A 27,160-nucleotide genomic window follows, 5' to 3' on the forward strand; every position below is an offset into this window, starting at 1 on the left:
GGCTTAAATAAAAAAAAAGGTACAGTACAAAAATAAGTGGGTTTATCAACAAAAACTCGCTGTTTTTTTGTCGTTTCGTATGAGGAAAAAAAGTACAGTGGCACAGAATTATTCACTTTGTAGAAAAAAAATAAAAATAAAAAAGTTTTTTTTTGTCATTTTTCAGCAGAGAACTAATAATAAAAAAAACAGGTTACATTCACTGGCGTTGTTCATCCTGTAGAAGGCACTAAAGAGCAGACTTGGATCAACTAGTACTTGCACTTATGGCTTATTTTTATACATATATATATACATATATATATGTATATATATATAAATTCTTCTTATTTAAAAAAGACAGTGTTTGCCACACAGGACGTTACATCACAAAAAGAAAACAGGAGATTGTGTAAAAAAAAAAAATCCTGACGTAGTTTCCCGACAGATGCTAAGTGATGCTAACGTTAGCAGAGGCTCCATTTCTGAATATTAAAAAAAAAAAAAAACAGCATCAAGTGCTCGGGGAAACGCAGCTTTTTTGCCGCGCCTGGAAGTAAAAAAAACCAAAATAAAAAAAAAACCAGCTCGTCCCTTCAACCTCTGCTTCGTAACATCGGGATGAAGAAAAAGGGATTAAAATAAAATAAAAATAAAAACATCGGCTTCTACTGAGCCAGACCTGCGTCTTTAGCCATGTTGTAGAAGATCCCTCTCTGCGACAGCAGGTTTGTGGGCGTGTCGAACTCGGCCACCTGACCTTTGTCCAACACCAGGACTCTGGATTTGAGAGGACACGAGTTAGACGACAGGAAACTCCACCGCTCACTCGCCCACACCAAAGCCCATAGAGAAAATCAACGATTTTTTTAAAGTCACAGCACACAGGAGGCGCTGATCCACTGCTGCCTCCATCACTACATTTAAGTGTCTTATTTTAAATTATTCGGCATTTAAAGGCCTTTGTTCTGATTTACCGCAGTGACACAAAGTGACCACACGAGGCAACAGTAGACAGCAGCTCCTGTGTCACCGTCAGCTAAAATCACTGATTTTCTCTATGGAGTTTAGTGAAGGTGTTTACAAATAAATCTTTATTTATAAAGATCTTTACAACACCCACAAGGTTCCCATATACAGTCAATAAACACATTTAGTTGTAGTAGCAACTCTTAGAAAATAAAATACATGTTTTTTTTACGTTATGCATTTTAGTGGTAATTCCTACAAAATAAAATGCACATTTTTGTTTTAGTAGTAAATTATAGAAAAAAAACTATATCTTTTTCATGTCATGCTTCATTTAAGTAGGAATTCTTAGGGGGAAAAGTGTTTTCTTTTATTTTATTTATTGAACTTAGTTTATAAAACTTTGTTTTAGTAACTACTCTTAGACAATAAAATACAAGTTTTCATGTTATACTTGGTTTTAGTGGAGATTCTTTCAAAATAAAATACACGTTTTCATGCTATACTTTGTTTTAGTGGAAATTCTTTGAAAATAAAATACACGTTTTCACATTATTCTTCATTTTAGTGGAAATTCTTATAAAATAAAATACATGTTTTCACGTTATACTTGGTTTTAGTGGAGATTCTTACAAAATAAAAGACACGTTTTCATGTTATATTCTGTTTTAGGGGAGATTCTTTCAAAATAAAATACATGTTTTCACGTTATACTTGGTTTTAGTGGAGATTCTTTCAAAATAAAATACACGTTTTCATGCTATACTTCGTTTTAATGGAGATTCTATCAAAATAAAATACATGTTTTCATGTTATACTTCGTTTTAGTGGAGATTCTTTCAAAATAAAATACACATTTTCATGTTAAATTCTGTTTCAGTGGATATTCTTTCAAAATAAAATACATGATTTCATGTTATACTTCGTTTTAGTGGAGATTATTTCAAAATAAAATACAAATTTTCACGTTATTTTTAATTTTAGTGGAGATTCTTTCAAAATAAAATACACATTTTCATGTTATATTCTGTTTTAGTGGAGATTCTTACAAAATAAAATACACCTTTTTTTAATGTTATTCTTCATTTTAGTGTTCTTTCAAAATAAAATACATGTTTTCACGATATACTTCGTTTTAGTGGAGATTCTTTCAAAATAAAATACACGTTTTCATGTTATACTTAGCTATTAGCTATTCTTGGGTAATAAATATGCATTTTTCACTCACTAGTCATTTAACGACTATTATTAAAGATCAGCGGTAACAGGAAGTGGTCGCACTTTGTTATCGTCGTGTTTCCGCGTGTGCGTTTGTGTGTCTGACCTTGTGTAGTCCATGATTGTGTTGAGTCTGTGTGCGATGGTGAAGACGGTGCAGTCCTCAAACTGCGTCCTGATGGTGGACTGGATCAGGTCGTCCGTCTCCAGGTCGATGGCGGCCGTGGCCTCGTCCAGAACCAGGATCCTGGTCTTCCTGAGCAGAGCTCGAGCCAAACACACCAGCTGCCTCTGACCCACGCTGAACGACAACACACACACACATGATATCACACACAGCACGACACACACAGCTTCAAACACTGAGCGTGACGTCCTCTACCTGAGGTTCTCTCCGCCCTCTGCACACTCCATCTCCAGCCTGGACGGCTGGTTGCTGACAAACTTGTGGAGGTGAGAATGCTCCACAGCTTGCCAAACGTCCTCGTCGCTGCACTGCTCAAAGGGATCAAGGTTCATCCTCAGCGTCCCGGAGAAGAGGACGGGTTCCTGTCGGACACAAGGAGAAGCTCAGAGGTTTTTAGACCATCCGCACCAACGCGTGTCTGACCTTCAGGTGTTTTTTAAAGTTCAGGCTTTAACTGAAGCTTCTGAGCGAGAAGATCCAGAGGGTTTTCAACGTTTTCTCTGGATTTAAGACTTCAGTGCTTCGTAATCAATAAATAAATCTGTGGATTATTTTGTTTTAGTCCATAAAATCAGATTAAATGTCCAAAACCTACATGAAGATGAAGAAGATGATGGAGAAGATGATGGAGAAGATGAAGGCAATGAAGAAGATGAAGATGATGGAGAAGATGAAGAAGAAGATGAAGATGATGGAGAAGATGAAGATGATGAAGATGAAGACGAGGAAGATGATGGAGAAGATGAAGGCAATGAAGAAGATGAAGATGATGGAGAAGATGAAGAAGAAGATGAAGATGATGGAGAAGATGAAGATGATGAAGATGATGGAGAAGATGAAGAAGGTGAAGATGATGAAGATGATGAAGACGAGGAAGATGATGAAGATGATGAAGAAGATGAAGATTGAGACGAGGAAGAAGGTGAAGAGGATGAAGAAGATGAAGAAGAAGCAGATGAAGACGATGAATTAGATGAAGATGATGAAGATGATGAAGATGATGAAGATGATGAAGACGATGAAGAAGAAAAACAAGAAGAAGCTGAATTGTTGCATCGTGGACCAAAGCCAGATCTTTGTGAAGCAGAACTTCATTTGTGTGTGTGTGTGCGTGTGTGTGCGTGTGTGTGTGTGCGTGTGTGCGTGTGTGTGCGTGTGTGTGCGTGGGGTGTGTGTGCGTGTACCTGTGGAATGATGGTGAGCTTGGACCTGAGGTCGTGCAGACCGATCTCAGAGATGTTCACCTCATCGATGGTGATCTCTCCTGCCGCAGCCTCCAGCAGCCTGAACAGACACAGAGTCATGGAGGACTTTCCTGCTCCGGTTCGACCCACGATGCCGACCTGAACGTTTAAAAACACAACAGAGCCTTAGAGAGGGACGCCATGTTTGTTTTCCACCGTGCTTCTTCTTCTGGTGGTTCTTCACGTCACCTTCTCTCCTCCTTTGACGCTCAGCGACAGGTTCTTCAGGACCAGGTCCAGACCTTCTCTGTAGCGGACGCTGTAGCTCTGGAACTGAACGTTCCCGTTCATGGGCCACTCAGGAGGAGGCTTCTTATCCTCGATCTCCCAGGGAGCCTGAGGACACAAGCATTGGACGTTCACTGCCACTTTATTAGGTACACCTGTCCAACCACTCGTTAAAACACACATGAAGCTACTTCCTGTCAAAACCTTCAAAACAGGAAGTCAACGACGTGTATCGGAGCAACATCAATATTTGGGTAAATGACGCTACATGCTAACATGTGTAAGAGATCAATATCTGTGTAAATTTGCTATGTTCCAATGTGTGTACAACATCAGTATTTGTGTAAATGAGTTAATCTGCTCAGATTATTTTTAGTCCTCACAACATTAACAACTAACAGCAGCAGCAGCTTCACAGGTTTGAGAAAGTACACGGTGTACAGTGAGATTATGTAACAGAGGCTCGCGTTGGCAGCAGATAATCTCACATTTCTGGATCACGTTAGCGTTTACAAGTCTGCTGTTGTTGACTTTGACTGTCGGAGTAAATTCCGACGTTTTAAGAGCACAGCGAAGCCAACGCAAGTGAACACACGCAGGGTGTTTAACTTTTAAACACTCCCACACACACACGCAGAGATAATCTGCGTTACATACCTCCGTCTTTGTCTCAGAGTACTCCTTCACTCTCTCCACTGCCACGATGTTCGACTCCAGGTCTGAAGTCATTCGCACCATCCAGTTCAGAGACATGGTCACCTGGAAACAACAAAAACACGTTCAAAATCATGATTTAACCCATGATTTTGCTCTTTTTTGATGTTGTTTGTTAAGAGTCTAGCTGGAGACATGGATTACAGAAGCTCAAACGACAAAAGAAACGGATTCAACTCCTGAAACGGCCGAAAAATAACGCTAAGACGTGTTAATAACGAAGTTGTTAAAAGGCTAAATAAAAAATGACCGACAAATAAAAGAATAGAATCTATAGCGCAGGTCATTTGGTTTAATCACCGTTACCTGAAGTCGTAAAAAGAAGAAACCTAAAATAAATACAGATTAAGATAATTTTGATGTTTTAAAACATTAAAACAATAAATTTGTGCAACATAACTCTCATGTTTATTGCGTTAAAGTCTATCGGCATCAGTATTTGTGTAAATAACGCTACATGCTAACGTGTATGTACATCAGAACAACTATCTGTAAATGACGCTACTTGCTAACGTGTGTGTACATCAGAACAACTATCTGTGTCAATGACGCTACATGCTAACGTGTGTACATCAGAACAACTATCTGTGTCAATGACGCTACGTGCTAACCTGTGTACGACATCAGAGCAACATTAATATTTGTGCAAATGATGCTACGTGCTAATGTGTATACGACGTGTACCAGAGCAACATCAATATTTGTGTAAATGACGCTACATGCTAACGTGTGTACTACATCAGAGCAACATTAATATTTGTGCAAATGATGCTACGTGCCAATGTATATACGACGTGTATCAGAGCAACATCATTATTTGTGTAAATGACGCTACGTTCTAACGTGTGTACGACATCAGAGCAACATCATTATTTGTGTAAATGATGCTACCTGCTAATGGGTGCGTACAACATCAGTACTTGTGTAAATGAAGCTACGTGCTAACGTGTATGACATCAGAGCTACATCAGTATTTGTGTAAATGACGCTACATGCCAACTAGTGTACGACATCATTATTTGTGTAAATGAAGCTACAAGCTAATGTGTACGACGTGTAGCAGAGCGGTTACCTGCAGAGCGTAGGACACTGACAGACCCACGAGGCCGGGGTTCAGGTTCTCTTTTCCCGTCACGGCAAACAGAGCCGAAAACAACACGATGCAGTTCCCGATGAACTCGATCCGCACGCCGAGCCACCTGCAGGACACCACAGGAGTGTTGTATACCCATGTATTGATTTACGTGTGGATAGGGCCTCAGCCTTAGTGTTTTAGCATCAGCATATTAGCATCAGGTCACATTTATTTCAGACATTTCTATAAATGGTCAAATCTTGCGCAAAATACCATAGTATGCGTTTTTTGTCAAATTTTGAACGTCATATGTCGTTTTTGTCATATTTTGGACCAAATTTTTTTTTTCAAAATAAATGGTCAAATCTTGACTGAAATACAATAATATGCTGTTTTTGTCATATTTTGGACCAACATTTTTTTCCCCAATAAATTGTCAAATCTAGCGCGAAATACCGTAGTGTGCGTTTTTTTTGTCAAATTTTAGACGGCATATAACATTCATGTCAAAATTTGGACCACAAAATGCTTTCAACATTTTTTTTTCATTTTGGGACGATAAAGTAAATGATATTGTTTTTGTCCAATTTTGGACGTATGACGTTTCTGTTAAATTTTGACAAAAAAACTTTTGCAAATAAAATGGTCAATTTTGGGACAATATAGTATAGTATGTCGTTTTTGTCAAATTTTGCAAAAACATTTTTTTTCAAAATAAATTGTCAAATCTTGCGCGAATACAATAATATGCCGTGTTTGTCAAATTTTGGACGACGTACGATGTTTCTGTTAAATTTTGAGAAAAAACTTTTGCAACAACAGGTATAGTATGTCGTTTTTGTCAAATTTTGCAAAAACATTTTTTTTCAAAATAAATTGTCAAATCTTGCGCGAAATTCTATAATATGCCGTGTTTGTCAAATTTTGGAAGACGTATGTCGTTTTTGTCAAATTTTGGATGAAAGTTTTTCCATCCCAAAAAAATCGCCAAATCTTGCATGAAATACCGTAGTATCAATTTCGGGACGACATAGTCTGAGTGAAATACAATTATGCCGTGTTTGTCAAATTTCTGAGGACGTATGACGTTTTTGTCCAATTTTGAGTAAAACAACACCTGACGACTCACGTATCCTATTAATGATAAACACAAATGTAGATGTCGGGTGTTACTTTGGTGATTCCGTCATATTCTTTATACCACATACAGGTCGCCTACTGCAGCTTTAACCGACAGTGCTCGTTGTCCTTTTTCCTACCTGTTGGACACGAGGCCAGGATAGTGACTCTTCTGGTTCTCGTCCACTTTCACGTCGCTCATGTGGACAAAGGCAGAGTGTCTGCCGTAGGCTCGGATCACACTGGAGCCCGTGATGGTCTCGGAGAAATGGGAGTAAATGGGCGAGCGGCTGACCGACTCCAGGCGCTTTAGCTGCCGCGACGTGGCCACGTAAAACCTCTACGGGTTTGTCGAGGCGGGGACAGGAAAGAGCAAACACACACAGAGTTAAGGCAGGACGAGACATCGCACATGTGCAGGTAATATGCAAATAATAAAAACAATTATATCCCACACACACACACACACACACACACACGGAGGCATTCGGAGGGAATTAAGGAGGCGTGTGTGAACAAAACACCTGCGGTTTTCATTTTTCAGATTGTTGACCGGATGCCAGCGGAGGTTACACGAGTTACCCCAGAGCTGGAAGAGTCTCGGCTCACCTACGATCACCTCAGCGATGTCTCGCACACCGTCACCGGAGAGGGATTGTGGAATATTTACAGGCATATATTTAAAATATTGACATTTAAGAAGCTGAAAAGTGTCGCCTGTATCGGTGAATCTCATCTTATTGGCCGCTTTTGTTTTTCAACTGCAGGTGTTTTGTGTTTTTTTAATTTGTTTCACATCAAAAATCAAGTGTTTTCTCTGGTAAATTCAGCCATATTGAACGGTTGTTAAAGCAGTAAAGCAGCAGTTTGGTTATCAGTTGCAGCGTCATTCAGAGACACAAGAGGCATGCAAGACGGACGCCACAGGAGCATGACGACCGTATACAGTATGTATGTATGTTAGTATGAAACAGAAATAGAAATTAAATCTGTTCTACAAACTATAAAAGACAGATCAACACAGTGTTTCCGGTCTACGGACGACTAGAAACAGATTTATTTTGATGCCACAACCGTGAGTATCTAGATAATAATAGATAATAATCCAGATTTTGAGCTAATGCATTAACCACCATAATTTCCCATTGTAAATTAAATATCCTGCTCATCTCAGGAAGAAAGAGTCAGTGTAGTATTATATCCCTAGAGGGAGTAATAGATTATAAGCAGATTACAACACTGTGTTATCTCTACCAATTTTTGTTCAATGGGCAGTCCAACAAGCTCAAAAAGATCCTCCAAAATGTACCGTCGGAGCCCTGAAACTCAAAATAAGTGTCACATCACACATTTCCTCTTAAATGTTTCAACGAACGCAGCTTTAAGTTACTCGGAGCGAACTGATGGAACCGCAAAGGAACAGGAAGAGAGCAAGGGAGGAAGCTCTAGAAGCTTTTAAATCCCACTCTGGTTTTCAACAAAAAAAAGTGTAAAGAAAACAGAGGTTTTGTGTATAAAAGTGGTGAAGTAACAGCACAAATGTCAAATAATGAAATCCAAACTACCACCTCAGCTGCATTAGTCAGATTACAACCTGAACCTAACACCATTCGAACACAGGGAACCATCACCCCAGAAGTCCTTAATCTCACAGAATATAACCCTTCACATCACCATTAGCTACTATAGTTTCAGAACAAATCACCATGAACCAGATCTACCAGAGTTCACACTCCGCTCAAACCCCGTTCAGACCTGTTACTAACATCTGTCGTAAGAGATCGCCGTCACAAGAGGGCAGCATTCACCGTTCAGAGAGCACAGACCTCCACTGTGTCTCCAGGTATGTTGACATTTGGATCCACTGGATCGAGACGAACTTTCCGCATCTGTATCGGACTTTAACCTGATCTGTTGAGATGAGGCCAAAGTTTACATACGAGGTCAACGCACAGATGTCTTATTGGCACCAGTTCCTGATTTCACGTCAAGTCTCGTTTTTACACTATTTGCGTTCCCATGTCATCAAAACTTTGCCTCGTGCAATGACACAAAAACATTCTCGCGTCATGTCCGTGTCCGGCAGTGTTAGGTATAAAAACGTAGAAATTTTATCTACAAAAGCCGTTTAAAAAGTAAGAGCCGGTAGACACAAAAATGGTGTTGAGGAGTGATGTAAAATTTGAGTTTTGATGCATTTTTTTGAGCATCTAAAATTGGACTTCATGTGTTAAATTTAAATGGCCGCCCAATCCGTGATCTGCATCAAATCCGGATAAAATTTGGTGCGATGGTAGAGGGTCTGATTCTGCGTACATGTACCGAATTTCATTAAGTGTGTTCAATCTGACAAGTTTTGAGAGCCATTTCTTTCATCATCATCGTCAGTGGGAAGATTCTCACCCAAATTGAATCGGAACATACTTCGGGTGGACAGGAAGTTGCTAACAGAAGGACTTACAGAAGAAACCCGAGAAACTAGACCAGGTATACACAGATCTGAACAGGGTCTTATTCAATCCGGGTTACGTCCGATTGGACACGAACGATTGATTGTCAATAATAAAATATATATATTATTGTTGAAGCTGCGTAGAAACTACGAGCTAAGACTAGCAAACTACGAACCACGCTACAGCTACGGCAACACAACAGCTACACACGCACACACAACAGTCACACACATGTTAGCAGACTTTGTTTTCCGATTTACCTGAACCCACCAATAGAACAGCATTAACGGGGCTACGACTACGAGGAACATGGGGGTGAGGGCAGAGCATATGAGCAGCACAGTCAGTGTGTACCAGAAGGTGCGCATCCATATGTCAATATTCTCCGGAATGGCCGAGTCTATAGTGTCCACGTCTTTGCTGAAGCGGTTGAGGAGCCGCCCGGTGGGCGTGCCCTCGAAGAAGGACTGCGGCGCTCGCAGCACCCCCTGCAGGAGGTGGCGGTGCGTGAGCTCGGCCGCCTTCAGCATGCTGTGGGCGCGGCACAGCAGGCAGTTAACCAACAACAGCACACCTGTGAGGGAGAGGGGGGGGGGCAGCGCGTCAACGGGCGTCAACACACACAGCACCTGCTTTTTTTATTTCTTTAAATATCAACAGGTTACGCCCCCTTCCTGCTGTGTGAGGGAACAACAGTGTCTGCTCAGGTTTCACCAGGTCACAGCTGCTACTGGAAACAAAAAAAGGTGCATTTCAGGTTCACCACCAGATCCGAACAAACTGGGGAAAAAAAGGTGTATAATACTGACACAGGTGTGTGTGCGATGCTCTCTGAGCACGTGTTTTCATCTGTGGGGAACAATTACGTCCCGATCAAGTTGACTTGACGCATTTCTGGTAAATAATATCAGAATTATTACATTTAAGCTGTTAGAGCGTCCTCCTGTTGTCAGTGATTTATTCTGCCCTACTCTACTGAGCGCTATGTTCTGAAAACTGCACTAAAAACTGTTAAAGTTTGGGGTGAGCAGCAACAGTTGGAGGGTGGGGTTAAAAAAAAATTTTTTTTAAATAAAAATCAAACCCTAGAAATTTACTGGAAAACAGAAACTTCAACCTCTTCACATCTGTACCACGTTTCAAAGAAAAATCACAAAAATGAGCATCAGCTGCTCAACAAAACCAGCTCCATGCAAGATGTTCTCAACAGGTTGTATTAACACTGCTCCGCCACTAGAGGGAGGTGGTGGATCACTAAAAGTCAGGGTTGTATTGTCTTTAGGACCTTTTTAAGGACCAGTAGTCGAACCTCATTTCTGAGCCAAGTTTAGAGCCAATATTTGGATTGTATAGTATGACTTTTTGTCAAATTTTGGGCAAATAGTTGGGGTACAATTTTTTGTTGACTTTTTTTGTCAAATTTTTGACTTTTTTTTTTTTTTACTTTTGTCAAATTTTGGACAAATTATTTTTACTTTTGTCAGAAATTTGACTTTTTTGTCATTTTCTTTTTACTTTTGTCAAATTTTGGACAATTTTTTTTTACTTTATTGTAAAAATATTTGTATTTTTTTGTCACATTTTTGACTTTTTTGACAAATATTGGACCATTTTTTTGGATTTCTGTAAAAAAAAAGGTTTTTTTTAACTTTTTTGTCAATTGTTCTTTTTTGACTTTTGTGAAATTTTGGACACTTTTTTTTTTTTTGTCAAATTTTGAACAACATACTAACTGTAGAATTGTCAAAAAAAAGTCAGTATCTGGCAGTTATTCAACATTTTGGGAATTAACAGCACTGAGAAGCTGACGTCACAAACGTGTCAAGTCCTGAGGTTCTACCGTAATGACAAGTATATGGGCGCACAGCTCTGGTATACACCCATCTATCTTCTACCACTTTATCCTCCACATGAGGGTCACGCAGGGGAGCTGTGTGTCACATCCTGGACACATCGCCAGACAAATGGCCTAGGAGTTACGGTAATGAGACGTATGCAAAATGCCAAAAAGGACAGTAGCTGTGTGTGTGTGTGTGTGAGGAAAGGTGTGGGGAAAAAGGCTGCAGGCGGGACAGGAAGTGTTTCATCTGCGGAGAGAGGCCAAGTGATTTCATGACTGAAAACGTAGACGGACAAAAAGCCAAAAACAGAGAGACACAAAGCTGCGACGTCGGCGTGCAGGGTCACATGCCGTTCCAGGGACAGGAAGAAGAAGAGATGGAGACAACAACGATGGCGGCGAAGGAGGAAGGAGGAAGAAGGAAGGAAGCGAACACAGGAGGGGAGCGGTGGTGGATCGTCTGGCACAACGCGGTTCCCAAGTACCTGGACAAAGATGTACACGAAAGTCAAAGGCGCTATGACAACAGCAAAGATGGGAGTGCTGGCGATGATGACTATCATCGTGGACAGAGAGATGAAGAAGGTGCCAAGGAACATGAGCACGGTGGACGGCAGCGCCTCGTCGATCACGTAGATGTCCTTGGAGAAGCGGTTGATGATGCGTCCGATGGGCGTGGTGTCGTAGAACGACTGCGGCGTGTGCAGCTTGTTGTCCAGCAGGTTATAGTGCAGCTTCCGCGCCGCGCCGATGTTGCCCATGGCTAGAGTGAAGGAAGAGAACATGACGAGGACACCTGGAGGGAGGAAGAGGAGGAGGAGGAGGAGGAAGAGGGAGGAAGAAAGTTGAGTGTGGGACGAGGAGAGCAGTGGAATTATCCACAGACGACTGGTTCATGTTTCACTAAAAGAAGAAGGAAACCGTCAGACACTGGATGACGACCTCTGAAATGAAGTTCAAAGTATAGGTTTTGGCAACATGCGTCAAAAAGGCAGCGTCAGCAAAACTCTTCACATATACAACAACAACAACAACGTGATTTAAAGCTGTGGTCAGTAATTTATGTTATTTTTATTTGATGAAATCGTCTTCACGTTACGATTAAGATTGCAAAGGGGTGAACACCCGATTCCTGAAAATTTCCTTTAGAAATTAAAGGTGAAGTAAGTAGTTTATAGTGCCATCTAGAGGAGAGGCTGAAATTTACAACAAAGACCTGCTCCTCTGCTCACCCCCTCCCTTCCCTGAGCGATACGGTATCCGCAGCTGGTCAAATGTCGTCCTCGTCGTCTTTCTCCGTGTCAGCAGATGAGGTTCGTGAGGTGAGGGAGAGGGCGGAGCTACCGCGGCCGTAGCAGACGAAGCGGAGAGAGAGGAGGCGGGACTTCCGCTACAAGTAAAGAGACGCTTGATTTGTTCTCTCGCGTTTGTCCTTACAGGCTCCGGTAGAAACATGGCGTCTCTCTGCTAACAGTGGCTATGCAACCACGGCCCGCGACCATGTTATTTTACATGACTTTTTGAAACACTACGAAAATGAAACAAAAACTATTATACAGCGACTAGACAATGCAGGAGCACATAATATGTATAAAAACTTGAAATTTGGGTAATTTAAACCCATATATACTACACAGTGTCCCTTTAAGTTAGGGAATTTAAAAAACTTTCAATGGTAATTTATCGGAATTAAGTGTAAATTTTGGATAATTCAAAGAATCTGTGATGTGGATTCATTTGTAAATACAGACTATACAGATACAGTATCTATACCTAGCTAAATAACTAGATATTAGCTAGGTGTGATAACTGAATATCTAGAAATTAGCGAGGTGTGATAACGAAATATCAAGATATTAGCTAGGTGTTATATCTAGCTAAATATCTAGATGTTAGCTAGGTGTGATATCTAGCAAAATATCTAGATATTAGCGAGGTGTGATATCTAGCTACATTTCTAGATATTAGCCAGGTGTGATATCTAGCTAAATATACATTTATTCGCGAGGTGTGATATCTAAATATCAAGATATTAGCTAGGTGTTATATCTAGCTTAATATCTAGATGTTAGCTAAGTGTGAAATCTAAATATCGAGATAATAGCCAGGTGTGATATCTAGCTACATATCTAGATATTAGCCAGGTGTGATATCTTGCTATATTTATATAGCTATTTAGCTTTACAACATAAAACCGTCCAGCAGGGGGCAGAAGAGGCATGGCCTCAACAGTGGCATCAAATCTGACTGTTTTAACCAAATATTATGCTTCAGTTTATTATTTAACGACTATATTTGAAGTTCCAAACCTTCAAGTTTGACAATTCCCATAAATTCCTGTTAATTCCTACGGAATTTTGCAACCCTAGTTCAGATACGAGCGACATCAACGACAAACGTTGTCGCTCGCTCATTCAAACTTACTGACCACAACGCTTTAAACGAGCTTTAGCTGCAGGCTCCTAACCTTGCGCGAGGCCCAGCGCCGCGTACACGCCCACCCTGAGGTTGACGTTGTCGGCGGTCTGATTTCTCGAGGCGTCGTTGGTCCACTCGCTGAGCCAGACGTTGGCGCCGATGGAGGCGGCGCTCTGGCAGCCGTACAGGAAGCAGATGAGCACCGACAGGAGCGGCCCCACCGCCTTGGCGTACTCCAGGTAGACTTGGAGTTTCACCTGGTGAACACAAAGGCGTAAGTGTCTCTAATTATGTCGGTTCTACGTCGTTTAACCCAAGAGAGGAACCGCTGGTAGCACTCGTTGAAAACCGACCTTGCCTGTCTCCGCCGTCTCCGCCTGGATGAGTTTCTCCATCTTGTCTGGTTTCTTCCTGTCCGACGGATCCGAGTGTTTCCTCTGGCTGCTGCCGTGCTTCCTCACCGAGCGACATCGCAGGTTCTCTCCGTCTGCGGAAATGATGCTGATCTGCCTGGAAGAGCGAGAGCGGCAGAAAGAAAATGTGATGTTATTGGTATCGTGGAGCACGTCTCGCGTACGCTACTGTATCTTTTCTGACCTCATGAATTGTCTCTTGGCTTCGTTGACGACCGGCTCACTGTCCACCATGTCGATGTGGGTGCTGAGCGCGTCCTCTGGAAACATCTCCTCCTCTTCAATCAGCTCCTCTGTGAAAACAAGTGTTTAAAATACATATTCATAGACATATGAGGGAGGAGGAGGGAACGCTGCTTTTACCCATGGCCGCCTCCTCCTCCTCCACGATGTCCTCCAGAGCGTAGTTCCTGAGGAACTCGGCGAAGTCGCCGTTCTGCTTGAGCAGCTGCTGGTAGGAGCCCATCTCCGACACGTAGCCGTCCACCATCACCATGATGTTGTCCACCTGAGGCAGGAAGCTGATGCCGTGGGTCACCAGGATACGAGTCTGCGGGGGGGAGGGGTTAACAGAGCTGTTATCTAAGAGAACACGTGAACATCAAGCTCAACAGTCTCTCACGTGGGTTTTACTGTGACATCTGTTCGAGCGGCTGAAAAGACGGGTCGATGTAAAACGAAGCGAGGTCCTTATCTGAACTTATATGAAAGGCTTAATCTATCAATTTCAAAAAGGGATCGTACACCAGGGCTGGGTATTCAAACTCCTTCAAACCAAAATATTCGACCTTCAGATGCCAAAAGATGCCACAAGTTGTCCAGCAGGGGGTGCTGTGAGCACAGCTTTGCCTGAAGCTTTCAGGATCACACCAGAGCAGCTGAGGAGAAGCAGTGTTGGAAATACTTCATCGCTTTCACGTTACAGACGGCAAAGTAAGGGTCAAATATGCTGACTCGGGTGTTAGCTTAGCTGCTAGCGCCACCGATGAATCGGAATGTCGGAAAAAATTTTGAATCAGTCATTTTGTCAGTTTTTAAATAATTTCTTTGTTACGAGGAGCAAAGAAACCAGAAAATACTCACATTTACGAAGCGGGAAAATCACACAAACTTTGTTCAATTCTGAAAAAACCCTCTAACCAATTCGCCAACACGGGAAAATGGCATATTTTAAGAGACCGATGTAAGGATTTTAACGGAATCTTCCAAATAAACGTTGCTATTATTCGGAAAAAATCACATTTTTTGAACCCAGCCCTATCGGGAAACCCCCTTTTCCAGACTTTTCAAATACAACAGTCTCTAAATACTTAATTTTCCCAAGCTAAGACTCGTTAAATTTACATTTCCCCTTTTCACGTCATCGGCGGCAAAGTAACGGACAAATCTGCTGACTCGGGGGTTAGCTTAGCCGTTAGCGTCACCGATGAATCGGTCGATTATTCTCTCGATGAATCGAGTCAACGTTTGGTTCAGAAAATGTCCGGGAAATGTTCTCTCTCGGATGTCTCATTTTTGTCCTCAAAAACAAAATTAATCAGTTTTTAATCATTTCTTTGTTTTACGTGGAGCAAAGAAACCAGAAAATACTCACATTTAAGAAGCGGGAAAACCCCACAAATTTAGTTAAATTATGGAAAAACCCTCAAACCGATTTATCGACATGGGAAAATGGCATATTAAGAGATCGATCCATACACACACACACTGCTCTCACCTTGCCCTTCAGCGCCCCCTCTGGTCCGATGAGGTTGTCGAAGATGTGCTTGGCGACGTGGGCGTCGACGGCGGACAGCGGGTCGTCCAGCAGGTAGACGTCGGTGTCGCTGTACAGCGCTCGGGCCAAACTCACCCGCTGCCTCTGGCCGCCCGACAGGTTGATTCCCTGCAGCAGCAGACGCGGATTATCTTGTCAGAATATTTGCAGATTACGACATTTTTTTGAACAGTCTTTTATCATACAGTTCTTCTACAGCAGATACCTTCTCTCCTATCTCGGTCATGTCTCCACCCGGCAGCACTTCCAGGTCAGGGGTCAAAGCGCAGGCTTCCAGAACGCAGCGGTACTTCTGCTCATTGTAGGGCTTCCCGAACAGGATGTTGTCGCGCAGCGTGGCGTTCTGTATCCAGGCCTGCTGAGGTACGTACGCCACCGAACCCTGAGGACACGGAGGAAAACATTGTGTTTTTCCCCCTCACACGATCAAAGACCTCAATATCACAGACTTTCGTTCGTCTACTCGTTCATCCTTCTTCCCTGATTTTCGTGTTTGAACGGTAAAATCGTGCCGTTTTACCCGGATTGAAACGTCTCCCTCCACTTTCTCCATCTCGCCGAGCAGAGCTGAGATCAGCGAGGACTTCCCACAGCCGACCTGTCCGACCACGGCCAGCAGAGATCCCTGAGGCACCATCAGGTTAATACTGCAAACACACACACATGCAACAAACACGCTCAGATTATTCTTAAACGTACACCGTTACTGCTTTGATTGGAAAGATTTGATGCAGATTAAGTCATTTTATACTGGATTTCGTGTATTTTATTTATGTAGTCATAATTCTGACTTTAAACTGAGAATACTGGCTTTATTCTCATAATTCTGACTTTAAATCTCATAATTCTGACTTTAATAATTCTGACTTTAAAACTCAGAAATCTGACTTTATTCTCAGAATTCTGGCTTTAATAATTCTGACTTTATTCTCAGATTTATGACATTATATCTTGGATTTCTGACTTTATTCTCAAAATTCTAGGTTTAAACTGAGAATTCTGACTTCTCAGAATTATGGCTTTAAAACTCAGAATTCTGATTTTATATCTTGGAATTCTGACTTTAATAATTCTGACTTTATTCTCAGAATTCTGGCTTTATTCTCAAAATTCTGGCTTTAAACTGAGAATTCTGACTTCTCAGAATTTCTGACTTTAAAACTCAGAATAAGTCAGAATTCTGACTTTATTCTCAGAATTCTGACTTTATATCTTATAATTCTGACTTTATTCTCAGAATTCTGACTCTATATCTTATAAGTCTGACTTTAAACTCAGAAATCTGACTTTATTCTCAGAATTCTGACTTTATATCTTGGAATTCTGACTTTAATTATTCTGACTTTATTCTCATAATTCTGGCTTTATTCTCATAATTCTGACTTCAAACTCAGAATTCTGACTTTAAACTCAGAATAAGTCAGAATTCTGACTTTATTCTCTACTGAGAATAAAGGTAGAATTTAACTTTAAACTTAATAACTTATAATAGTTCTAAAAACGTCTAACGTGTGTCTTTTGTGACGTACTTGTGCAGAACGGCAGAATCCTCTTTCGCCCAGGTGAACTTGCCGTTGACGACCGTCACAGAAAAATCTGACGAGGACAAAAAAAAACACAACAAAAACAAAGAGTTTGTCGTCAGCAGCTTCAGCTCAAGTGTAAAAAAAAAAAAGAAAATAAATCTCTGCGGACAAAACACCAGAAGAATCTGTTTTAGCGATGAGTCACGCAAAAAACGTGCTCGAGGCTCCGAGTCACTGGGTGAAAGGTTTCAAGAAGGAAGGAACCTGTCGCTCGAGAGTTTACACAAGAGTGTGGAGTGACTCTGCAGATTCTATCGTCACAATGGTGTAATTACAACTCCGTCTGGTGAAAGTCTCTGTGGAGGAATCTTGTGGTGTTTTTTGTTTTTTTTTACATTACCCGCGGCCGTGTTCTTCCTGTCCACGGAGTCCGGGTCCAGCTCGTCGTGATTCAGGAAGTTTTGGATTCGCTTCAGCGAGACGCTGGTCTGAGGAGCAACGGCGACACCACGAGCACTTTCAGTCGAAACCAGTCAACAAACCATCACAGGACAGTAAAGTGAGAGTAAAAGAAGAGACGCACGAACCTGCACCATGCTGCTGATGACCTGCGGCAGCATGTTGAGCGGAAACCTGAGGATGTTGAAGAGCGACAGCGACACGAAGGCCTTCTCCGCGTCCAGGACGTTGTTCTCGTCCACGTAGACGTACACGGCAAACGTCGTCAGGGCAACCTGGAGATCAAAGTCCTCTCCGGGTTACTGTTACAACACCGACACTCACTGCATTTATCTGACAAATCCAGCAGCAATGAATCACTGCTGTGAAATCTCCTTATCCCACCGCACCAAACCCCATTGAGAAAAACAACGATTTTACATCACGGCGCACATGAGTCGTTGATGCACTGCTGCCTCTGTCGGACAGTTCAAAAGTTCATTTGTGACTTTGGGGTTTGAAATCCTTCATTCACATTCACTCAAGTGCCCCAAATTGACCACACGAGGCAGCAGTGAGCCAGCAGTTCCTGTGTTCCCCTGTGAGATAAAATCACTGATTTTCTGAATGGGGTTTGGTGTGGGAGAACGAGTGATTTGCAAACTTCAGTTTCCTGTTGTAAAAGCTTGTCGAACAATATTCTTGTGATAGTGTAGACATAGATTATGTTGGATGAGCCTTAAATTACGTGGATTAAATCTGTTAGCTGCTATTAGCTTAACACTGTGTCGCAACAGAAATTTACCAGGGTCGTTGAATGCATCTCGTTAGCTGAACACTTTGTTGTGATAGACATTTACCAGGGTCTTTGAATGCATCTCATTAGCTCAACACTTTATCGTGATAGAAGTTTACCAGGGTCTTTGAATGCGTCTCATAAGCTCAACACTTTGTTGTGACACAAATTTACCAGGGTCTTTGAATGCGTCTCATTAGCTCAACACTTTGCTGTGATAGAAATTTACCAGGGTCTTTGAATGCATCTCATTAGCTCAACACTTTGCTGTGATAGAAATTAACCAGGTTCTTTGAAAGCATCTCATTAGCTCAACACTTTGTTATAATAGAAATTTACCAGTTTCTTTGAACACATCTCATTAGCTCAACAATTTGTCGTGATAGAAGTTTAGCAAGGTCTTTGAATGCATCTCATTAGCTGGTATTAGCTCAAAGCTCTGTAGCAATAGAACTTTACCAGGTTCTTTGAATGCATCTCGTTAGCTCAACACTTTGCTGTGACAGAAATTTACCAGGGTCTTTGAATGCATCTCGTTAGCTGCTATTAGCTCAAAGCTCTGTAGCAATAGAACTTTAGCTGGGTCTTTGAATGCACCTCGTAAGCTGCTCTTAGCTGTTAGAAGAACACCTTTAAAAATTCAAAATAGCTTCTTTTTATATATATGAAGTTGTTTTTGGATTATCTATTACACGTTGCAGTCTGGTCGTACCAGGAAGGGGGCGCTGGTCCAGGCCATGGTGGACACCGCTCCCAGGTAGGCCGTCTTGCGCAGCACGTTGAGCTCCTTCTGCCGGATGGCTAGGACTTTGTCCCTGAAGGAGTTCTCCCAGGCGTACAGCTTCAGCACTTTGATGCCGTTGAGGATCTCGTTCATCAGCTTGATCCGCGCGTCCTTGTACTGCATCTGCTCCACCTGCGAGACGACACGGAGCGAGACGACAGACTGGTCTTTAATCAGAAAAAACAGCTAAAAAACTAGGAAAAAAAAGTACATGGCAGTACATGTTTGCAGAAGTGAGGACATTTACAAGATTTCTTGAATGCATCTTGCAGTTGCACGCTATAGATTTGGCAGAAGTCACAAATTTAACCAGGGGGTCATTGAATGCACCTCGTAGCATGCTTTTGCTTGAAAAAGAACAATTCATACCTGGTAGGCTCGCGTCTTCATGGCGATCACGGCGTTCAGAGGGATCAACATGATCATGACGGCCACGCCGGCGAGCACAGAGGGACCGAGGGTCTGTCGATCGAAGCACGGGACAAAACATACAAGGACAAATTCATAGATAGTGATTATGTGGGTATGCTATCGGCCTGTTTGTTTTGTATAGGTGAGCCCAAACTTTTGAACGCTAGTGTGAGTAAATATCTGTTGCGCGGACCTGCCACAGAAAATACAGAGCCAACATGATCTGCATGGGCGCCGACCACAGCATGTTGAGGAACGTGGTGAGGTCCATGAACCTCTGAGCGTCCACCGACATCAGGTTGACCACCTCGCCCACCGTGCTGGAACGCTTGGCCGAGTTGGTGATCACCAGCGCCTGCAGGAGAAAACGATTTATTCTTCTGTTTGTGAGTTTTCAGTCGCCGTCGTCCAAACCCTGAGTGGTGACGGATCTCCCTGGCGTACCTTCCTGTAGATGGCGCCGATGATGGCGGTGCGCACGTTCATGCCGGTGACGAAGCAGTACTGGAAGTGGTGGTGGAGGATGAGCGTCTGTAGGAACGCCGTGAAGAACATGAGGAAGGCCAGAGAGTAGCCCCACCAGTCAGGGACGCCTTTCTGTTTGATGAAGGAGATCAGCAGCCTGCAAAATAAACACTCGTTGTTATTATTATTATTAGGACTAGTGGGGAATAATATCAGCGACACGTTGATGCTAATTAGCATCTAGCATCCCCGGGCAGGTCAACAATGCAAAACTAAATGAATTAACATCAATAAAGTAGCACAAATTAGGATAAACCTGCAAAAAATGTAAACTTACAACCTTTCTTTTCAGCTTTTTAATCAACTTATGTTTATTTATGTCTCATTGTTGATTTTACCACTGTTTTTTTTGCATCTTATTGTACAACTCGACTTTTTATATGAAGATTCTATTATTCCCTGTATATAATATTCCAAGTATCCATAATATTCAGGACGACAATGAATTCTACTAAACTAAATTAATTCACACAGAAAAAAAGTCCATAAATTAACACAATTTAGATAAAAACTGCAAGAAAAGATATTAAAATTTTTTTAAAGTAAACGTATAACTTCTCTTTTCAGCTTAGCCTCATTTTTATTTTACACAATTTAATCAACTTGTTCTGTCTTATTACGTTTATTTATTTTTTTATTTTACCAGGTTTTTTTTTGTTGCATGTTATTGTATTGTATATAATATTCATTAATATAAGGAAATTAAACTCATGTTCTTTAGAAAGCAAATACGTATTCAACCACACGGCTGCAGTAAACAGGTCACATACAGGAAATGTACACAGTTATTCTCCTACATAGTCTTATATTATACTTATTATTATAAGAAATTTCATTTTAAAATGCAGTCACATGCTTCAAAAGACAGTAAATATATATACGAGTCAAAATGTGACAGATGAGAATAAAGAAAAGGTAAAAAATACCAAATATAGTCAAGTAATTTAAGGGGAATTTATTAAACAAAGTGTCTGGTGACGAGTCACTTTGTTCCAAAGACAGGGGGCGCTATAAGGTTGTGTTTTTTTTTTAGCCTGGAGTCATTAGGAGAATTAAAGGGAAACGTATTTTACATCATATGTTTGCATTTTGAATAAAACACAGCTAACCAAAGCAGCATGCAAAACATAAACAAACTCAAAACAATGAGATCTGAGAGAAATAGTGGAGTCTGTTTGTTTGTTTGTTTGTTTACATATATATAAATATAGACGTTTTACATCATGTGACTTTTTTTTCCTACCTGAGCAGCTGAGGGTTGACGAAGGTGATGCAGTCCTGCAGGAGCTTGAAGCCGGAGCCGATCAGGAAGTACGGCCCAAAGGTTCTGATGAGCGCCCGCAGGAAGGACGGCTGTCGGGGAGCGGCTTTCTGATTGGACAGCAGCACTTGGGCTTCCTCTGGATACGGCTTCATGCAGCTGCCCACTGCGATGCCGTGGGGGGTGGCGGCGGTGTTAGTGGTGGTGGAGGAGGACGGAGGGGGCTTGGAGTAAAGCGCCTGGCTCGGCGGACACACATCGCTGTGGACGGAGGAGAATTATTTATTTTGAGACGTTTCTAAAGTGTCATATGGTGCTTTTACACTGTACGGTTCCAGCGCGGCACCGCTCTACTCGGCTAATGACTTTTGGAGATCAATGGCCCAGGAGGTCTGCAGTCCGCCTGGAACTTGTTCCCCAGGTTTTCCCAGTCGACATCCGACAAAATAATTGTAAATATCCAACGTCAGACTTGTCGGACGTCGATGGGGAACGAGTTCCAGACAGACAGCGACTCCAAGCGCGTGACTACTTCTGTTCTAATCTAATCTTGCTTTTTGTCCACAAACAAAACGATTTCTTTGTTACATACGGAGCAAAGAAATCGGAAAATATTCACATTTAAGAAGCTGAAAAATGGGAAAAACTTGTTTTAATTATATATATAAAAAAATGTTTAATAAAAAATGACGACGGACAGCGCAAAAGCGTGCAAAAATGAAGATGTACTGAAATGGTACATTCCAGTTGTAGTTGGAAGTCAGAGTTTTTGAGTTTCTTGGATAGTCGAAGCAACCGCACAAAAACCCCCGACATATAATTCCCAAAAACTACTCGTGCTGGGCGCGTTAGCGGCGTCAACGCTAACGCACGTTAATGCAAGACAACTGACCGGAAAAAGATGTGCGTAACCCATGTTTACATGCCGCGGCACCAGAGTCCAGGCACTGTTTACCAGCTCCGTTAGCTCCGTTAGCTCCCTTAGCTCCGTTAGCTCCCTTAGCTGCATAAGCATGTCTGCAGTCGAACTGGAGTGTCTGTTTTTAAAGTTTAGCGTTACTTCAGAGACTCATTTTACCAATCGGGAGTCACGTAAACATGTCTTTTTACGCTCAGTCGTCATGGAAACGCCGCATGCGTTAACGTACGTTAACGTTGATGTCGTTAGTGGCGGTTAACGGCGTTAGCCTGCCCAAGCACTTATGTAAACACAATTTTTGTTCATGAGGCAGAAAAATAACATCATCAACGAAAGTTACATAGTGCAGCTTTAAATGATGTGTGTTTTAAACAACATGACAATAAAAATGACATATATAGACATATATGGCTGTAGGAAATGGCTCGTTTACCCGTTTAAAATATTAGCTGTTGCAAAAATGTCAACAAGAACTTTGCTCTCGTCTTGATTTTACATTTTTGAGCTCCCAAACAACAACAAAAAAGTTGAGGGAATCACTGAGCAAGAGAACAAAACAAAACTTCACACATAATTCATCCCATGAAAAAGAGCAGATTATATCAGCGTCCATCAGTGAAAGGCCTTCACAGAGGCCCTCGTGTGTGTTTTTACAAGGAAACTGAAAACAATCCCTTACTTTACCGGCAGCTGGTGGAGTAAACTGGGGAGAGGCTGGGATTTATGCCTGCATTTTTACAGCCGTAGCAGCTGTAAATCCTGGTGATTTACTCGAGTGAGTTGCAGAAGAGATGTGGGACGAGGAGAGAGAGCGCGGAGAGCCGACTGTAATATCTCAACTTTAAAGAAAACAACGTAGAGAAGCATTTCTTTGATTCCCCACTCCATGTTTCAAAATTCTACGTAAATTCTTAAAAAAAACATCTCACGGAAACTTCAAAACTAGCTTGCGCACAGTAGATTTTTGGACGCAAACATAGCTAATATATGGACTGCCCTCTAGTGGTCGGCTTTCATAGACATTCGCAAACTAAAAAAGTTGTATTAACCTAAAGCCTGTGCATGGTATACTTCCGCACACATATCGCAGACCCTGGCATACCCGCGCATCAGGGTCCTGTAGTATCCCACTTTACCATCGGGTGGCGGTACAAGTCTGGACGCAGGGAAAAGGACACATTCCTACCAAAGAAGAAGAAGAGGACGATGCTACAGCTCCCTCGGACACTAACAGGGTTAGGGTTACTTCTTCTTCTGCTTGGTGAGCAGAAGAAGAAGAAGAAAATTAGCATTTACCAGGGCCAAAAGTAGTACATTTAGCATAGGCAGTCGCGAGCTAACAGCAGTCTTTTATTAAGATTAGCTTTCTGCTATCTTGTCATTTGTAGCAGCAATGCTTTGCTAACTTGTTTTTACAGCCAACTGCTACACAACAACATTGTTATTGTTTTGCTATTTGGTCTTTGCTAACAAATGAGAAGATAGCAGCTAAGCTAATCTTAATAAAAGACTGCCGTTAGCTTGCGACTGCCTATGCTAAATGTGTCCATGTGCTCAGCGGTACTTTTGCTTTCAGGTTGTGAGAAAATATGCGAGAAATTTTCTTAACAAGCTTTCACGAGACGAGTGAAAACACTAGCTTAAAGGCGCAGGAGTCAGATTCCAGCGGTGAGCTAACTGTGGCTGCAGTTAGCGGTGGAATTTGGCTTTAAAAAAAAAACAACAACATTCTTTTTCAGGAACTAATTGTGCTGTCATATCATTTACAGACTGTTCTCGCTGTAAGACGCTCACTGAGTCTGAGGACAGAAACACTGAGGCCCAGGGCGACGAAGTGCAGAGGTCAGAGGTCATTTGACACGTTTTTTGTTTGTTGTTGAATCACGAGGTGAAACGCTGTCACTCCACTCCGCAGCCTTCCTTTCTTTCTTATTTCTTATATGGAGCAGGAAATAAAAACGACATGTAAATAATCGTCCAGAAAAACAGGTTTTAACCTCACGTGTGAAATCCACATTTGATCTGAGCATAAAATCAAAAATCAGGATGAAAACAACCAGTGTTTTTGTGTTTATGATTAAACAAATAATTAAACAACAACAACAACAACCCTTTTTCCCCCCGATTTTAGATGTTTTGCTGGTTTTACAGCAGAAAAAGTGGTTTAAAACTCATCTTAAAACACATTTTTATTCTTCTGCGTTCAACTCAGCATGAGACTCTGCTCTTGTTTTAGTGTTTTATTGTTTAAACATTTTTATTGTTTTTTATTATTTAAACATTGTTACTGTTTTATAGTTTTATTGTTTTTATTTTGTCTCCTATGTTTTATGTGCCATGTTTTATTTATCGTACTGTTAAGCACTTTGTACCAGCTTAAGCTGCCTAAAGCGCTCTATAAATAAAGTTGAGTTGAGTTGAGTTTAAATCGGTAGTTTTTGGACTGGTATATGATAAACAGAGTTTTTAGGGGGGTTTAAAAGGTCAAAATTACTATTTCTGAGTTTCCCCATCTTAAGACTTTAGCTTTTTTATTATGAAAATTATGTTTAAGTTCAGGGTTAGCAGTAAGAGACTCAGGAATGCATTATGTATGCCTGTCCTCACCGAGATATCTGTACAAACGTGTGTGTGTTTCCTTTAGTTATCTCAGCATGCAGAAAAAACATCATAGTCATCGTTGCAAGAACCACAAAACCACATGCCTGCACGCGCACACACACACACGTGCAGAAAGAAGCCCCGCCCACTAAGACAACATCCTCTCCCCTCTGTTCTGACGAGGAAGTGAAAGACAGGATTTAAACTTGAACTTCCATAGAAACTAAAGAGGACGTTTTCTTCTACTTTTAGCTCAAATATAAATTATAACAATAACTGTCGTCATATTCCACGTATCGCTGTAAAATAAACTGCAATGTGAACGAGAGTTCAGAGTTTGTACGAACGTTTAACCAATTAATCAGGCAATAATTTCGAATATTTGGCATAAAAAAAGCACTAACTCCTGTTTTTGCACAGTGTATAGTGTGTATATGTCATACTTGGTAATATTTCTACATTTTTAGCCTTCCTTTTTAGTCTACATTCTACTTCTTTTTTAACAAAAAATATGGCTGAATGATTTTTAATCAATATCTAATTGCGACTGCGATACGATTACACCATTACTGTCGTTTCCATTTTAAAAATCAAAAAAAATTTTTTTGCTTAATTTAAAAATATGTTTCTTTTTTTTATTTAACAATGTTTTATGTGAATATTTTTTTATTTAAAAATGTGAATATTTTATTTTGAAAATTAGATTTTCTTTTATTAAAAAATGTGAATATTTTTTTATTAAAAATGTGAATATTTTTTTATTTAAAAATGTGAATATTTTATTTTGAAAATTAAATTTTCTTTTATTAAAAAATGTGAATATATTTTTATTAAAAAATGTAAATATGTTTTTATTAAGAAATGTAAATATTTTTTATTAAAAAAAGTGAATATTTTTTTATTTAAAAATGTGAATTTTTTTTTATTTAAAAATGTGAATATTTTTTTATTTAAAATTTGGAATATTCTATTATTTAAGAATGTAATTTTTTTTAAATTTATAAATGTAATTTTTTTCATTTGAAAACTCGTGTGCCACTGTATCAATGTGAATTTCAATAAAATCTTAAATAATACGGCCATGACGGGCACTCAAAAGCGAGTAAAACACAGTAAAAGCTGCAGCCTGATACTCAGCGCGTCACTAATTCACTGTGATAATGAACCCTGAGCGTCTTCTACAGTGCGTTACAGAGACGCTCTCCAGTTTCCAGCTTTAACCTCATTTTCTCCCCTCGATCACCTGCTCTCTGCTCTTTACTCCACTGTTGTTGAGGATGAGGCTTTTATTGTGAAACTCCTTACCACTTGGCCTTGGCCTGCTCCTTCTCCCACTCCCGCAGCAGTTTGGGAACCATGACTTTGGAGCTGTCGCGCTTGTTCAGAGACCACAGGTCTTTGGCTTCCAGAGGCATCCTGTAGCCTTTAATGGCCATTCTGAGGAAAAAACGAGACGAAACGACGAGACGTTAAATCAATCTGCGACAGGAAGCACTTATGGTCGACTGAAATCCTCTGAAATCTGTTTTAATTTTCATTCACTGGATGAAATTTGATTTTTTAAACTCAATAAGAATCATTTTCCACAGAGAGAGAGACTCCGCCGAGCTTCCTGGGCTTCCCCTCATCATCATCATCATCATCATCATCATCATTGTTATTGTTGTGTTCTCGTCGGATCGGATTCCACCGGATATTAGCTATTATACAGCTATTAGCTATATTAGCTATTATCTATTTTGCAGTGTGTGTGTGTGTGCGGAGATATCGTCTTACGAGAGAGAAGAAAAATGTCAAAAAAAAAAAAAAAACAGAATACGGTCGCTCTGAGGCATGGGCCGTCAATCACGTCCAACGTGTTCACGCGTGTTTTTGTGTCATTACAGAACCTGAAAATCCACAATCGCTAACTTTAGTCCTCCATTAATCCATTACTAAATGAATGAGGGATTTTCCAGCTTCTTTGATGTGAATATTCTCTGGTTTCTTTGCTCCAAAAACACGTTCTTATATTCTAATAATTTCACTTCAGTTTGTAAAACAGCTTTATTTTTGCGTATTTGTTTGTTATGTTGCCTTCATTGTTGCATATTTAGAATGTGAATCATTCTGGACTAGTTGTTTGGACATTTAATTCCAATTTTATCGACAATATTGTTCATATATTAAAAAATGTTGGTGCGTAAATTCATTTAAAGACACTTCATTTTATTATTTTTATTATATTTTCTTAATAAAGGAACCAAAAGGAAGGTATATAAGCTT

General features: G+C 40.8%; 1 protein-coding gene across 1 annotated transcript in view; it reads right to left on the reverse strand.

The window, feature by feature from the left end:
• Nucleotides 1–647: 647 nt before the first annotated feature.
• abcc3 (ATP-binding cassette, sub-family C (CFTR/MRP), member 3) overlaps nt 648–27,160 on the reverse strand; it is a gene marked incomplete at its 3' end in the record, with an annotated part of 44,971 nt that continues 18,458 nt past the window's right edge. The window contains exons 7-31 of the mRNA XM_083903857.1: nt 26,201–26,332; nt 21,358–21,636; nt 20,034–20,211; nt 19,783–19,944; nt 19,548–19,640; nt 19,107–19,310; nt 17,748–17,894; nt 17,561–17,648; nt 17,164–17,230; nt 16,155–16,281; nt 15,840–16,016; nt 15,575–15,742; nt 14,221–14,407; nt 14,042–14,150; nt 13,798–13,954; nt 13,494–13,701; nt 11,512–11,822; nt 6,874–7,073; nt 5,612–5,738; nt 4,483–4,584; nt 3,787–3,933; nt 3,538–3,696; nt 2,549–2,715; nt 2,273–2,467; nt 648–759 (exon numbers count right to left, since the gene is read on the reverse strand). Of these exons, the coding sequence (XP_083759983.1) occupies nt 648–759; nt 2,273–2,467; nt 2,549–2,715; nt 3,538–3,696; nt 3,787–3,933; nt 4,483–4,584; nt 5,612–5,738; nt 6,874–7,073; nt 11,512–11,822; nt 13,494–13,701; nt 13,798–13,954; nt 14,042–14,150; nt 14,221–14,407; nt 15,575–15,742; nt 15,840–16,016; nt 16,155–16,281; nt 17,164–17,230; nt 17,561–17,648; nt 17,748–17,894; nt 19,107–19,310; nt 19,548–19,640; nt 19,783–19,944; nt 20,034–20,211; nt 21,358–21,636; nt 26,201–26,332 (4,003 nt within the window). The remainder of the gene's footprint in view (nt 760–2,272; nt 2,468–2,548; nt 2,716–3,537; nt 3,697–3,786; nt 3,934–4,482; nt 4,585–5,611; nt 5,739–6,873; nt 7,074–11,511; nt 11,823–13,493; nt 13,702–13,797; nt 13,955–14,041; nt 14,151–14,220; nt 14,408–15,574; nt 15,743–15,839; nt 16,017–16,154; nt 16,282–17,163; nt 17,231–17,560; nt 17,649–17,747; nt 17,895–19,106; nt 19,311–19,547; nt 19,641–19,782; nt 19,945–20,033; nt 20,212–21,357; nt 21,637–26,200; nt 26,333–27,160) is intronic.

The sequence above is a fragment of the Microchirus variegatus genome (assembly GCF_963457635.1).
Source record: "Microchirus variegatus genome assembly, chromosome: 17".
Taxonomy (NCBI): domain Eukaryota; kingdom Metazoa; phylum Chordata; class Actinopteri; order Pleuronectiformes; family Soleidae; genus Microchirus; species Microchirus variegatus.